This window comes from Salmo trutta, chromosome 5, assembly GCF_901001165.1.
Source record: "Salmo trutta chromosome 5, fSalTru1.1, whole genome shotgun sequence".
Lineage (NCBI taxonomy): Eukaryota > Metazoa > Chordata > Actinopteri > Salmoniformes > Salmonidae > Salmo > Salmo trutta.
In genome coordinates, this window is record NC_042961.1 from 61,248,997 (window position 1) to 61,262,381 (window position 13,385).

General features: G+C 41.8%; 1 protein-coding gene across 2 annotated transcripts; it reads right to left on the reverse strand.

Moving 5' to 3' along the window:
• Window positions 1–3,287: 3,287 nt before the first annotated feature.
• LOC115194703 (gastrula zinc finger protein XlCGF57.1-like) lies at window positions 3,288–13,385 on the reverse strand. Of its 2 annotated transcripts, XM_029754605.1 has the most exons (3): window positions 12,818–13,385; window positions 9,647–10,096; window positions 3,288–5,030 (listed from the first exon to the last, which is right to left on the reverse strand). In XM_029754605.1, the coding sequence occupies exons 1-3, from the start codon at window positions 12,981–12,983 to the stop codon at window positions 3,343–3,345; spliced, it is 2,304 nt and encodes a 767-aa protein (XP_029610465.1). In that variant the 5' UTR covers window positions 12,984–13,385; the 3' UTR covers window positions 3,288–3,342. The 2 variants fall into 2 exon arrangements, with proteins under 2 accessions (XP_029610465.1, XP_029610466.1); XM_029754606.1 differs by lacking the exon at window positions 9,647–10,096.

Sequence of the window (13,385 nt, forward strand, 5' to 3'; positions counted from 1 at the left end):
CTAGTGGCTAACTTCTATGGGCTACGTGGGTTACCTGTGGGCTACCTGTGGGACACAGCCAGTGAAATATCAGGGCGGCAAATTCAAAAACAACAAAGTGTCATAATTCAACTTTTTCAAACATACAACTATTTTACACCATTTTAAAGATACACTTCTCCTTGATGTAACCACATTGTCCGATTTCAAAAAGACTTTACAGCGAAAGCAAAACATTAGATTGTGTTAGGAGAGTACATAGACAAAAATAATCACACAGCCATTTTCCAAGCAAGGACGTGTCAATAAAACCCAAAACACAGCTAAATGAAGCACTAACCTTTGACGATCTTCATCAGATGACACTCCTAGGACATTATGTTACACAATATATGTATGTTTTGTTCGATAAAGTTCATATTTATATCCAAAAACAGCATTTTACATTGGCGCATGAAGTTCAGAAAATGTTTTTCCACCAAAACCATCGGTGAATGTGCACATCAATTTACAAAAATACTCAACATAAACGTTGACAAAATATATAACAATTATTTAAAGAATTATAGATAGACTACTCCTGGATGCAACCGCTTTGTCAGATTTTAAAATACCTTTATGGAGAAAGCACATTTTTCAATATTCTGAGTACATAGCTCAGCCATCACAGAGAGCTATACAGACACCCGCCAAGTTCGGGGCAACCTAAACTCAGAATTAGTATTAGAAATATTCTCTTACCTTCGCTGATCTTCGTCAGAATGCACTCCCAGGACTGCTACTTCCACAAGAAATGTTGTTTTTATTGAAATAATACATATTTATGTCCAAATACCTCCGTTTTGTTTGTGCGTTCAGAGCACTAGCCAAAGGCATAACGCGCGAGCGCAGTACCAGAGACGAAAAGTAAAAATGTTCCATTACCGTACTTAGAAGCATGTCAAACGCTGTTTAAAATGAATATTTATGGTATTTTTTACGTAAAATTGCAATAATATTCCAACCGGACAATAGCGTATTCATTCAAGGAGAAAAAGAAGGAACGGTGCCCTCGTGTGACCACGCATATCCAATCCCTTTGTCCACAGGCAGTCCACTCAGTAACTGAGCTCCTATTATCTGCCCAGTAACAGGAAAAGGCTGAAACAACTTTCTGAAGACTTTTGACAGCCAATGGAAGCCTTAGGAAGTGCAACGTAACCCCACAGATACTGTAGTTTCGAAAGGGACTAGAAAGAAGAACTACAATTCTCAGATCCTCCACTTCCTGGTTGACTTTTTCTCAGGTTTTTGCCTGCCATATGAGTTCTGTTATACTCACAGACACCATTCAAACAGTTTTAGAAACTTCAGAGTGTTTTCTATCCAAATCTATGCATATTCTAGTTTCTGGGCCAGAGTAGTAACCTGTTTAAATTGGGTATGTTTTTCATCCGGCCGTGAAAATAGTGCCCCCTAGCCCAGACAGGTTAAGAGAGGCAAGACCACAAGCGGAGGGTTGCCAGTTCCAATCCCGCGTCCAACAGGTGGTAGGTAGTCTAGTGGTTAAGAGAGGCAAGACAAGCAGAGGGTTGCCAGTTCCAGTCCTGGATCTGATTGGAAAAATCTGTCAGGAAGTAAGCAGTTGCTGGTATCAAATCCTAGATGCCAAACCTGCCATTGGGCCCTTGAGCAAGGCACTTAACCCCTACTGGTGCTGTAGTATGGCAGCCCCCTGCTCCATCCTCTAAGTATGTGTCTCTTTCAGAGGGGTTGGGATAAAAGCCAAAGTCGAATTTCCTTTGGACCTTGTTTACAATTACTTGGTGTCAAATTTGATTTACAAGTAAATCGATCACATGTCTATTTTCCTGTAACCCACAGCATGAATGATCCAGAGACTAAGATAGCTTTAAGATAAGCAGATAAGACAAACTTTATTGTCCATTTCGTTTAAACAGAATGAAAATGTGATATTGACGGTCAGAGTTACAATAAAAGGATAAAAACATACACATCAAACACATTAAATATTTACATGTCAGAATGAAACAAATTAAATATTTACATGTCAGAATGAAATGTCAGAAGGAAACAAACATTTACATGTCAGAATGAAATGTCAGAATGAAACACATTCAATATTTACATGTCAAAATGAAACACATTAAACATTTACACGTGTGAGAGAACAATTATATATTTACCTGATTTGTTTGATCTTAGTAACAATTATATACTTAACAAATATACTTAACAAGTAGTAAGACATTTATATTCTACTAATGCTGTGTTTTGTAAAGGGATGGTCTCCACTCTATCTCCCTGCAGCTAATCTGGCCGTATGGTCAAGGACATGGGTTTTACTAGAGATAGTTTAGGAGTAGAACAATCCCTCTTTGTTTCTAATCATCCTGGCATCTGGGAGACTAAGCCGGGTTGGGGGAGGGGGGGGGGGGGGGGGTAAAACACCACCAGGTGCAGATAACCACAAGATGAACCCAAGGTGTCTTATGATGATGCCCCCTGATCTGTATGGGAGGGGTGGAACCAGCCATGACAAAGCATTCTTAGATCTATTATATAAAGAGTTTTGCACTTTCTGTAAGGTTAAGCTCTCGGCAACACACTTCAGAGTGTGGGGTCGACCAGCTTCATTATTGCAATAATTAATCGATATTAAATAAAGATGATTGTTTGAAGAAATTACAAAGTCTCTCTCACTTGATTAGAATATTCCACGCCACGTCAGAATGAAATGTCAGAAGGAAACACATTAAACATTTACATGTCTGAATGAAATGTCAGAATGAAACAAAAAATTAAGCATCACTGAGAGGTACCAGAATTGTAATTGAGAACACTCAATCAGGGATTTGTATACCACGATCAGTGTGAGTTTGCTTGCATTAAAACGTCAAGTAGGGAAAGAAATTACCTTTCCCTACTTGCGTTAACGTTAAGTAGGGAAAGAAATTACCTTGCCTTTTTGTAGATGAGGTCAGTGTTTTACTGGAAGCTATGTTTGTGGTCTAAAATTGTCCCCAAGTATTTCAAATGTGTGACTTGCTCCACGTCCTTCCATGGTGACATGGTCGAGAGAAGGGCTTCCGTTTCCCCAAATGTATTTCCTCCAAGGCACAGTTTTTTAGTCTTGGTGACGTTAAGGTCAAGGAAGCTATTGTCAAACCACGTCAAGAGGCAGTCAATGAACTGGGAGAAGCTGGAGATGGACTTGACCTCCAGGCAAGTAACCAGAGCCATGTCGTCTGCATATTTGATGAGGGCCATATCACTGTTGCTTCCTAAGAGATTTGTCCACATCCTGCTTTTTTTTTCACTTACCTGACAAACAATCTCTTTGTCCTAATGTGCTTCCCTCTTTCAGTTTCTGTCCTGTTTTCTTCCTTTGTGGATTTTATCCACATGCCTCAGCAGATGAGACTTCTGAGTGAATCTTTTACCACAGACTGAGCAGCCATGTGATTTCTCTCCTGTGTGAATCCGTATATTCCTCTTTAGGTCCACCTTCTGATTGAAGCTTTCCCCACAGTCACCACAGCTATAAGGGTTCTCTCCTGTGTGAGTCTGTATATGTTCATTTAGGTGCCCCTTCTCATTGAAGCTTTCGCCACAGTCACCACACCTATATGGTTTCTCTCCTGTGTGAGACAATATATGTATTTTAAGGCATCCCTTATGCTTAAAGCTTTTCCCACAGTTACCACAGATAAATCGTTTCTCTCCTGTGTGAGTTTGTATATGTTCATTTAGGTGCCCCTTCTCATTGAAGCTTTCCCCACAGTCACCACAGCGAAAGGAATTATCTCTGGTGTGAGTACGTGCATGCCTGGTTAAGTTCCCCCTCGTATTGAAGCTTTTCCCACAGTCTCCACAGCTAAAAGATTTCTCTCCAGTGTGAGTACGTATATGCACTTTTAGGTTCCCCCTCTTATTGAAGCTTTTCCCACAGTCTCCACAGCTAAATCGTTTCTCTGCTGTGTGAGTCAGTACATGTATCTTAAGGCACCCTTTATGCCTGAAGCTTTTCCCACAGTCACCACAGATAAATGGTTTCTCTCCTGTGTGAGTACGTATATGCATAGTTAAGACCGCCTTGCGATTAAAGCTTTTCCCGCAGTCTCCACAGCTAAATGGTTTCTCTCCTGTGTGAGTCAGTTTATGCATGGTTAGGTACCGCTTGAGCCCAAAGCTTTTCCCACAGTCACCACAGCTAAATGGTTTCTCTCCTGTGTGAATCAATACATGTTCAGTTAGGTTCCCCTTCTGATTGAAGCTTTTCCCACAGTCACCACAGCTAAAAGGTTTCTCTCCTTTGTGAATCCTCATGTGCCTGGGGAGACCTCCTTTGTATTTGAAGGTCTTGCTACAAACAGGGCAGATATAGGGTTTCCCACCATGACAGAGTCGGACATGGGCCTTCAGTTTACAGGTGGAGTTGTAGTGTTTATTGCAGAAGCAGCATTCACTGGGTCTCTTCTTGGGGAATGTCATATGCCTCTGCAGGTCAGCTTTCAGAGCAAACGTTTCACCACAGTCACGGCAGTGGTGAGTTCTTCTAGCTGTGGTGCTGGGTTTGGAACAGTGTTCCCCCAATAGTGGGCTGGGATCCAATGGTGGGCTGCTGTCAAGTCCTACTGTGTCGCTGCTTACAGCTGAGCTGTGGCTGGAGGCATTGTTTTGATTATCTGGAAGGTCACAGGGAATGGAAAGACCCTTAATGTGGGTCACAGTGACAAAAGGTTTCAGATCCACTGGTTTAGAGTCACTCTCTCTGTTCTCCTCAGTCTGGGTTTGGGGAAGAGTCAAGGACTGAAGTGGGTCCTCCTGATCACATTCACTTTTCACACAGGAAGTAGTGAATATGGAGTCTTTGGTAACAAAGAGCCCTTGAAGCTGCTCTTCCTCCTGACTGGTCCTGACTTCCTCCTGTTCCTCTTTAATCTGTATGGGCTCTGGGTCCTTCTGCCCCAGACTGGGACTCCACTCCTGCTCACAGTGCTGCTGCTCAGGGGGAACCTCCTCTTGAGAGACAGAGAGCTGCAGGGAGTCTGGAGGGAAGGAGAGGAATAGCAGACGTTATTTATAACAGAATTTGGAATCACTCACGAAATATAGATCTCTATGACATTCTATTTCAATGTTCTTCCTTAGCGTGGATCTCTATGCTCTATACAGCCTGAGTGCAGATAGCTAGCTAGGTATTTGGTTCCTTAGCATGGATCTCTATTATCTATACAGCCTGAGTGCAGATATCTAGCTAGGTATTTGGTTCCTTAGCATGGATCTCTATTATCTATACAGCCTGAGTGCAGATAGCTAGCTAGGTATTTGCTTTCCTTGACACAAGCCATATAGGTGGTGGGTTAACATGCCAAGAGTGAGCAAAGCTGTCATCAAGGCAAAGGGTGGCTACTTTGAAGAATCTCAAATATATTTTGATTTGTTTAACACTTTTTGGGTTCTACATGATTCCATATCTGTTATTTCATAGTTTTGATGTCGTCACTATTATTCTACAATGTAGAAAATAGTGAAAATAAAGAAAAAGCCTTGAATGAGTAGGTGTGTCCAAACTTTTGACTGCTACTGTATGGATATAATTGTATTTATTTTTTAAAGTCTTTTGTTGTTGTTGGTGTTTCTCTGTAATACTACTAGACACCTAGCAATTTATGAAGTTGGTTTTAGCTAGTTTCCCAATCTCCCAACCTCATAACTGGCTACCCAGAAGCCATTTCAGGCTATCAATCAAGTTAGAGTAGCTAGCTTGTCTAACTATCTTAGCTGGCATGCCTGCTGGCAAGGTTGGTAGACTTTAGAAAAGCAAGAAATTACAAAATGTACTAAATAAGACTCAGATTAATTTCAATCTTTTACACAGAATTTTAGCAGAGAAGCATATTTAGTTTCTTAAAATGAAAAAAAAATTAAAACACCAGTCAGAAGGATACAAGACAGCTCAAGAGATATGCAGAAAAATGAACATCCTTTTACATAGAATTAAGCATAATAATTATGACTCTAGATTGCAGGAAAAATGGGTTTCAGGTGTATGAAAAGTGCAAAATTCTCTAACTTCCGGACGGGGTGCCTAGTCTGTCTCCGGACCACGCCCAACAGGTATCCTCACATCCTTTGTGCCCCCTCAGTTTTTTTGTGACGCTGCTGACCTTGACCTATAAGAACTAAATAAAAGTGGGGGGTCCTCTGAATGGGAAACTAAGCTGCCTGACTAGAACTAACCAGAAGGAATGGATAGAATCAGCTGACTGGAACTGGCCATTTTTGACAACAACGGTTTTTGGAAACCTTCAAAACTTTCCTTTCATATCACCGCAAAATAATTGTAAACATATAAGAGGTGTTTTGCGTTTCCCTGAACTACATTCGGAAAGTATTCAGACCACTTCCCTTCATCCACATTTTAGTAAGTTACAGCATTATTCTAATTATTATTTTTCCCTCATCAATCTACACACAATACCCCATAATGACAAAGAGAAAATAGGTTTTAGATATTTTAGCAAATGTATTACATTTAAAAAAATATATACCTTATTTACATAAGAATTCAGACCCTTTGCTATGAGACTCGAAATTGAGCTCAGGTGCATCCTGTTTCCTTTGATCATCTTTGAGATGTTTCTACAACTTCATTGGAGTCCACCTGTGGTAAAATCAGTAGATTGGACAAGATTTGGAAAGGCACACACCTGTCTATATAAGGTCACACAGTTGACAGTGCATGTCAGAGCAAAAACCAAGCCATGAGGTCAAAGGAATTGTCCGTAGAGCACCGAGACACAGATCTGGGAAAGAGTACGAAAAAATGTCTGCAGGTCCCCAAGAACACAGTGACCTCAATCATTCTTAAATGGAAGAAGTTTGGAACCACCAAGACTCTTCCTAGAGCTGACCGCCCAGACAAACTGAGCAATCTGGGGAGAAGGGCCTTGGTCAGGGAGCTGACCAAGAACCCAATGATCGCTCTGACAAGCTCCAGAGTTCCTCTGTGGAGAAGGGAGAACCTTCCAGAAGGACAACCATTTTTTTTTTTAACTAGGCAAGTCAGCTAAGAACAAATGACGGCCTACCCCGGCCAAACCCGGACGACGCTGGGCCAATTGTGCGCCACCCATCACGGCCAGATGTGATGCAGCCTGGATTTGAACCAGGTACTGCAGTGATGCCTCTTGCACTACGATGCAGTGTCTTAGACCACTACGCCACTCGGGAGCCCATCTCTGCAGCACTCCACCAATCAGGCCTTTATGGTAGAGTTGCCAGAAGGAAGCCAATCCTCAGTAAAAGGCACATGACAGCCCGCTAGGAGTTTTCCAAAAGGCACCTAAAGGACTACCAGACCATGAGAAACAAGATTCTCTGGTTTGATGAAACCAAGATTGAACTCTTTGGCCTGAATGCCAAGCGTCACGCCTGGAGGAAACCTGGCACCATCCCCACGGTGAAGCATGGTGGTGGCAGCATCATGCTGTGGGGATGTTTTTCAGCTGCAGGGACTAGGAGACTTGATCGAGGGAAAGATGAATGGAGCAAAGTACAGAGATCCTTGATGAAAACCTGCTGCAGAGCATTCAGGACCTCACACTGGGGCGAAGGTTCACCTTCCAACAGGACAATGACCCTAAGCACACAGCAAAGACAGGAGTGGCTTCGGGACAAGCCTCTGAATGTCCTTGAGTGGCCCAGCTAGAGCCTGGACTTGAACCCGATCGAACATCTCTGGAGAGACCTGAAAATAGCTATGCAGCGACACTCCCCTTCCAACCTGACAGAGCTTGAGAGGATCTGCAGAGAAGAATGGGAGAAACTCCCAAAATACAGGTGTGTCAAGCTTGTAGCGTCATACCCAAAAAGACTCGAAGCTGTAATCGCTGCCAAAGGTGCTTCAACAAAGTACTGAGTAAAGGGTCTGAATACGTATGTAAATCTGATATTATTAGAATTTTTTTAAATAAATGAACCAAAATTCCTAAAAACCAGTTTTTTTGCTTTGTCATTATGGAGTATTGTGATGTCATTATGGAGTATTGTGATGTCATTATGGGGTATTGTGATGTCATTATGGGGTCTTGTGATGTCATTATGGGGTATTGTGATGTCATTATGGGGTATTGTGTGTAGATTGATGAGTAAAAACAACTATTTAATCAGTTTTAGAATACGTCTAATGTAACTAAATGTGTAAAAAGTCAAAGGCTCTGAATACTTCCTGAATGCACTGTAAGACACATCCCGTGCTAATGGAAACTCGGAAGGGAAACACAACATTTTGGCTCGAAGATACACAAAAACCTCTGTGGAAATCGGTTGTAAAACAGCAAGTGTATCGTTTGTATTTATAAATCTATTTTGGATGATAATTAAGGTTAGTGTTCAAGGTTTCCAAATCTGTATAGCAATCAAGGATCAATTGTTCCTACACTGACCAAAAATATAAACGCAACATGTAAAGTGTTGGTCCCATGTTTCATGAGCAAAAACAAAAGATCCCAGAAATTGTCCATATGCACAAAATGCTTATTTCTCTCAATGTTTTCACACATTTGTTTACATCCCTGTTAGTGAGCATTTCTCCTTTGCCAAGATCATCCATCCATCTGACAGGTGTGGCATATCAAGAAGCTGATTAAACAGCATGATCATTACACAGGTGCACCTTGTGCTGGGGACAATAAAAGGCCACTATAAAATGTGCAGTTGTGTCACAACACAGTGCCACAGACGTCTCAAGTTTTGAGGGAGCATGCAAATGGCATGCTGACTGCAGGAATGTCCACCAGAGCTGTTGCCAGAGAATTAAATGCTTATTTCTCTGCAATAAGCCACCTCCAACATAATTTTAGAGAATTTGGCAGTACGTCCAACCGGCCTCACAATGGCAGACCACGTGTATGGCGTCGTTGCGCGAGCGATTTGCTGATGTCAACGTTGTGAACCGAGTGCCCAATGATGGGGTTATGGTATGGACAGGCATAAGCTACGGACAATGACCACAATTGCATTTTATCGATGGCAATTTGAATGCAGAGAAATACCGTGACGAGATCCTGAGGCTCATTATTGTGCCATTCATCTGCCGCCATCACCTCATGTTTCAGCATGATAATGCACGACCCCATGTATAAAGGATCACCTCTATGCAAAGGAGATGTGTCGCACTGCATGAGGCAAATGGTCACACCAGATACTGACTGGTTTTTTAAACCACGCCTGTACTTTTTTAAAAGGATATCTGTGACCAACAGATGCATATGTATATTCCCAGTCATGTGAAATCCATAGATTAGGGCCAAATGTATTTATTTCAATTGACTGATTTCCGTATATACATTTTAACTCAGTAAAATCTTTGAAATTGTTGCATGTTGCGTTGATATTGTTGTTCAGTATAGACAGAGCGTATCACACTTGACCAAATCATCATCCTTAGCTAATCAAAAGGAACGGTTTAGCACCAATGTAGCACTGGAGTCAGAATGGCAACATAAATGTGTGGAGCTGCTGTCCAAGCAAAGGGAAAGCACAGCCACGTCGGGGCTAAAACCACTTCTACAAAATATTGAAATGGTGATCACAAAGCCTAAACAGTTTATTAATTTACTAGAACTATAGCTAACTATCAGTAGATACACATACTAACCTATTCTACATAGTTTTATCTCTGGTGTCCTCCGCAGCAGTCTCCGTAGCAGATCATTCTCTTCCTGGTACTCTGCTACAGTTTCCTCAACCGCACCAAGAATCTCCACAGCAGCAGATGCCGTTAAACATCCATTTAACAACACACGAAACAACTGTAGTTTAGACGTTTTCAGTGGACTGAGAGTTGGGTGTTCAGCTAGTATGGCTTCTTGATGTGGGTCCATCTGATCACATTCACTTTTCACACAGGAAGGAGTGGATATGGAGTCTTTGGTATCAAAGAGCCCTTGAAGCTGCTCTTCCTGCTGACTGGTCCTGACTTCCTCCTGTTCCTCTTTAATCTGTGTGGGCTCTGGGTCCTTCTGCCCCAGACTGGGGCTCCACTCCTGCTTACAGTGCTGCTGCTCAGGGGGAACCTCCTCTTCAGAGACAGAGAGCTGCAGGGATTCTGGAAGGAAGGAGAGGAGGAGCAGAGGTTACCTATACAGCCGTTAGACATGCCTGGGTGCACAATGCCATTTCTAAATGCTTTTGTTGACTCAGACAAAAAAACATGGTTATATATGTTCAAATACGAAAAAACAGATATACAAACATTGACATTCACTGCAGTGTTGAATGGAAACTCAAATGTAGATGACAAAACAAAACTTAACACACATATTCACATATTCAGAAAAAACACCCTGTGTATATAGCTATACTGGTACCCTGTGTATATATCCATACTGGTACCCTGTGTATACAACTATACTGGTACCCTGTCTATATATAGCTATACTGGTACCCTGTGTATACAGCTATACTGGTACCCTGTGTATACAGCTATACTGGTACCCTGTGTATACAGCTATACTGGTACCCTGTCTATATATAGCTATACTGGTACCCTGTGTATACAGCTATACTGGTACCCTGTGTATACAGCTATACTGGTACCCTGTGTATACAGCTATACTGGTACCCTGTGTATACAGCTATACTGGTACCCTGTGTATACAGCTATACTGGTACCCTGTGTATACAGCTATACTGGTACCCTGTGTATACAGCTATACTGGTACCCTGTGTATACAGCTATACTGGTACCCTGTGTATACAGCTATACTGGTACCCTGTGTATACAGCTATACTGGTACCCTGTGTATATAGCTATACTGGTACCCTGTGTATATACTTATACTGGTACCCCGTGTATATTTCCATTCTGGTACCCTGTGTATATTTCCATACTGGTACCCTGTGTATACAGCTATACTGGTACCCTGTGTATATATCCATACTGGTACCCTGTGTATACAGCTATACTGGTACCCTGTGTATATAGCTATACTGGTACCCTGTGTATATAGCTATACTGGTACCCTGTGTATACAGCTATACTGGTACCCTGTGTATATATCTATACTGGTACCCCAGTATACAGCTATACTGTTACCCTGTGTATACAGCTATACTGGTACCCTGTGTATATATCTATACTGGTACCCCAGTATACAGCTATACTGGTACCCTGTGTATACAGCTATACTGGTACCCTGTGTATATATCTATACTGGTACCCCAGTATACAGCTATACTGTTACCCTGTGTATACAGCTATACTGGTACCCTGTGTATACAGCTATACTGGTACCCTGTGTATACAGCTATACTGGTACCCTGTGTATATAGCTATACTGGTACCCCGTGTATACAGCTATACTGGTACCCCGTGTATATATCTATACTGGTACCCCAGTATACAGCTATACTGGTACCCTGTGTATATATCTATACTGGTACCCTGTGTATACAGCTATACTGGTACCCCAGTATACAGCTATACTGGTACCCTGTGTATATATCTATACTGGTACCCTGTGTATACAGCTATACTGGTACCCTGTGTATACAGCTATACTGGTACCCTGTGTATACAGCTATACTGGTACCCCGTGTATATAGCTATACTGGTACCCCGTGTATACAGCTATACTGGTACCCCGTGTATACAGCTATACTGGTACCCCGTGTATACAGCTATACTGGTACCCCGTGTATACAGCTATACTGGTACCCTGTGTATACAGCTATACTGGTACCCTGTGTATACAGCTATACTGGTACCCTGTGTATACAGCTATACTGGTACCCTGTGTATATATCCATACTGGTACCCTGTGTATACAGCTATACTGGTACCCTGTGTATACAGCTATACTGGTACCCTGTGTATACAGCTATACTGGTACCCTGTGTATACAGCTATACTGGTACCCTGTGTATACAGCTATACTGGTACCCTGTGTATACAGCTATACTGGTACCCTGTGTATATATCCATACTGGTACCCTGTGTATATAGCTATACTGGTACCCCGTGTATACAGCTATACTGGTACCCCGTGTATACAGCTATACTGGTACCCCGTGTATACAGCTATACTGGTACCCTGTGTATATATCCATACTGGTACCCTGTGTATACAGCTATACTGGTACCCTGTGTATATATCCATACTGGTACCCTGTGTATACAGCTATACTGGTACCCTGTGTATACAGCTATACTGGTACCCTGTGTATATATCCATACTGGTACCCCGTGTATACAGCTATACTGGTACCCTGTGTATACAACAGTATTGTTACTCATTGTCAGAGTTCTCCACAGGATTTTTTAACAAGGTGGTGCTACTGAGTACGAGGGCAGAGCCTCACTCTGGACTCAGACATTTTTGCGTTTTCTTACACCTGTAACTGCCATGTCCTGCAATCTAAAGCAAAGAATGTCCTAATATGACACATGTTTTACATAGTGGAGCATTCAGTCCACAAGATGGAGCAGCGCCTCTCACATTATTTGGGGAGAACCCTGATTGCATATTTATTCTTAGTGTTATCTTCATTATTTTGTCTCTCTGCATTGTTGGAGGGACATAAGTAAGCATTTCACTGTTAGTTTATGAAGCATGTGACAAATACAATCAAATGTGAAGGCTTTAGATAAGTAATCAAATATGCAGACAACTATTTCATAATTTGCCTACATTATAATTGGCATGTAAGACCAATATATACAGTAGTTAGGTTGGTAGAAAATCAAAATACAATTATCTCTATTTACCTAAGCATTTTACTAATTGAGTATAACTATAGCAACCTATCAGTAGATATACATACGTACCTGTTCTACATAGTTGAACCTCTGATGTGATCTCCAGCAGTCTCCGTAGCCGATCATTCTCCTCCTGGTATTTCACTACCGTTTTCTCAACTTCCCCAAAAATCTCCTCAGCAGCCGAAGTTAAATGATCATTTAAAAACACACGAAACGACTGTAGTTTAGACATATTTCAGTGGACTGAGAGTTGGGTAGCCTATTTAGTTCAGTCAGTAGCTAGCTAGGTCTTTCTTTACTCCACAAAAATAACGTTCAAAATCAAAACAAAGTCACCTCAGAGAGGAATAGGTGAAGCGAGAGGTTACACTCTCGCCAAAATCTGTCCAAAATTACATCGATGCGTTTCAATGGGTTTATTTCGGACCTAATCTTGTCGCTTGCATTCCTACTTTTGGGACAACGACTTCTATTGTCTGGACTGAGTGACATGAGCATCTCATCGATAAATACAGATCTCTGTTCACCTCCAGTCCTACTTCCGTGTTCCAGTCGAGGAATGATTTTAAATTCCTTGGTTCTTCTGGAACCCGGAAACAGACAACAGCGTCGCCAGATGGATGGGGGTTTATTA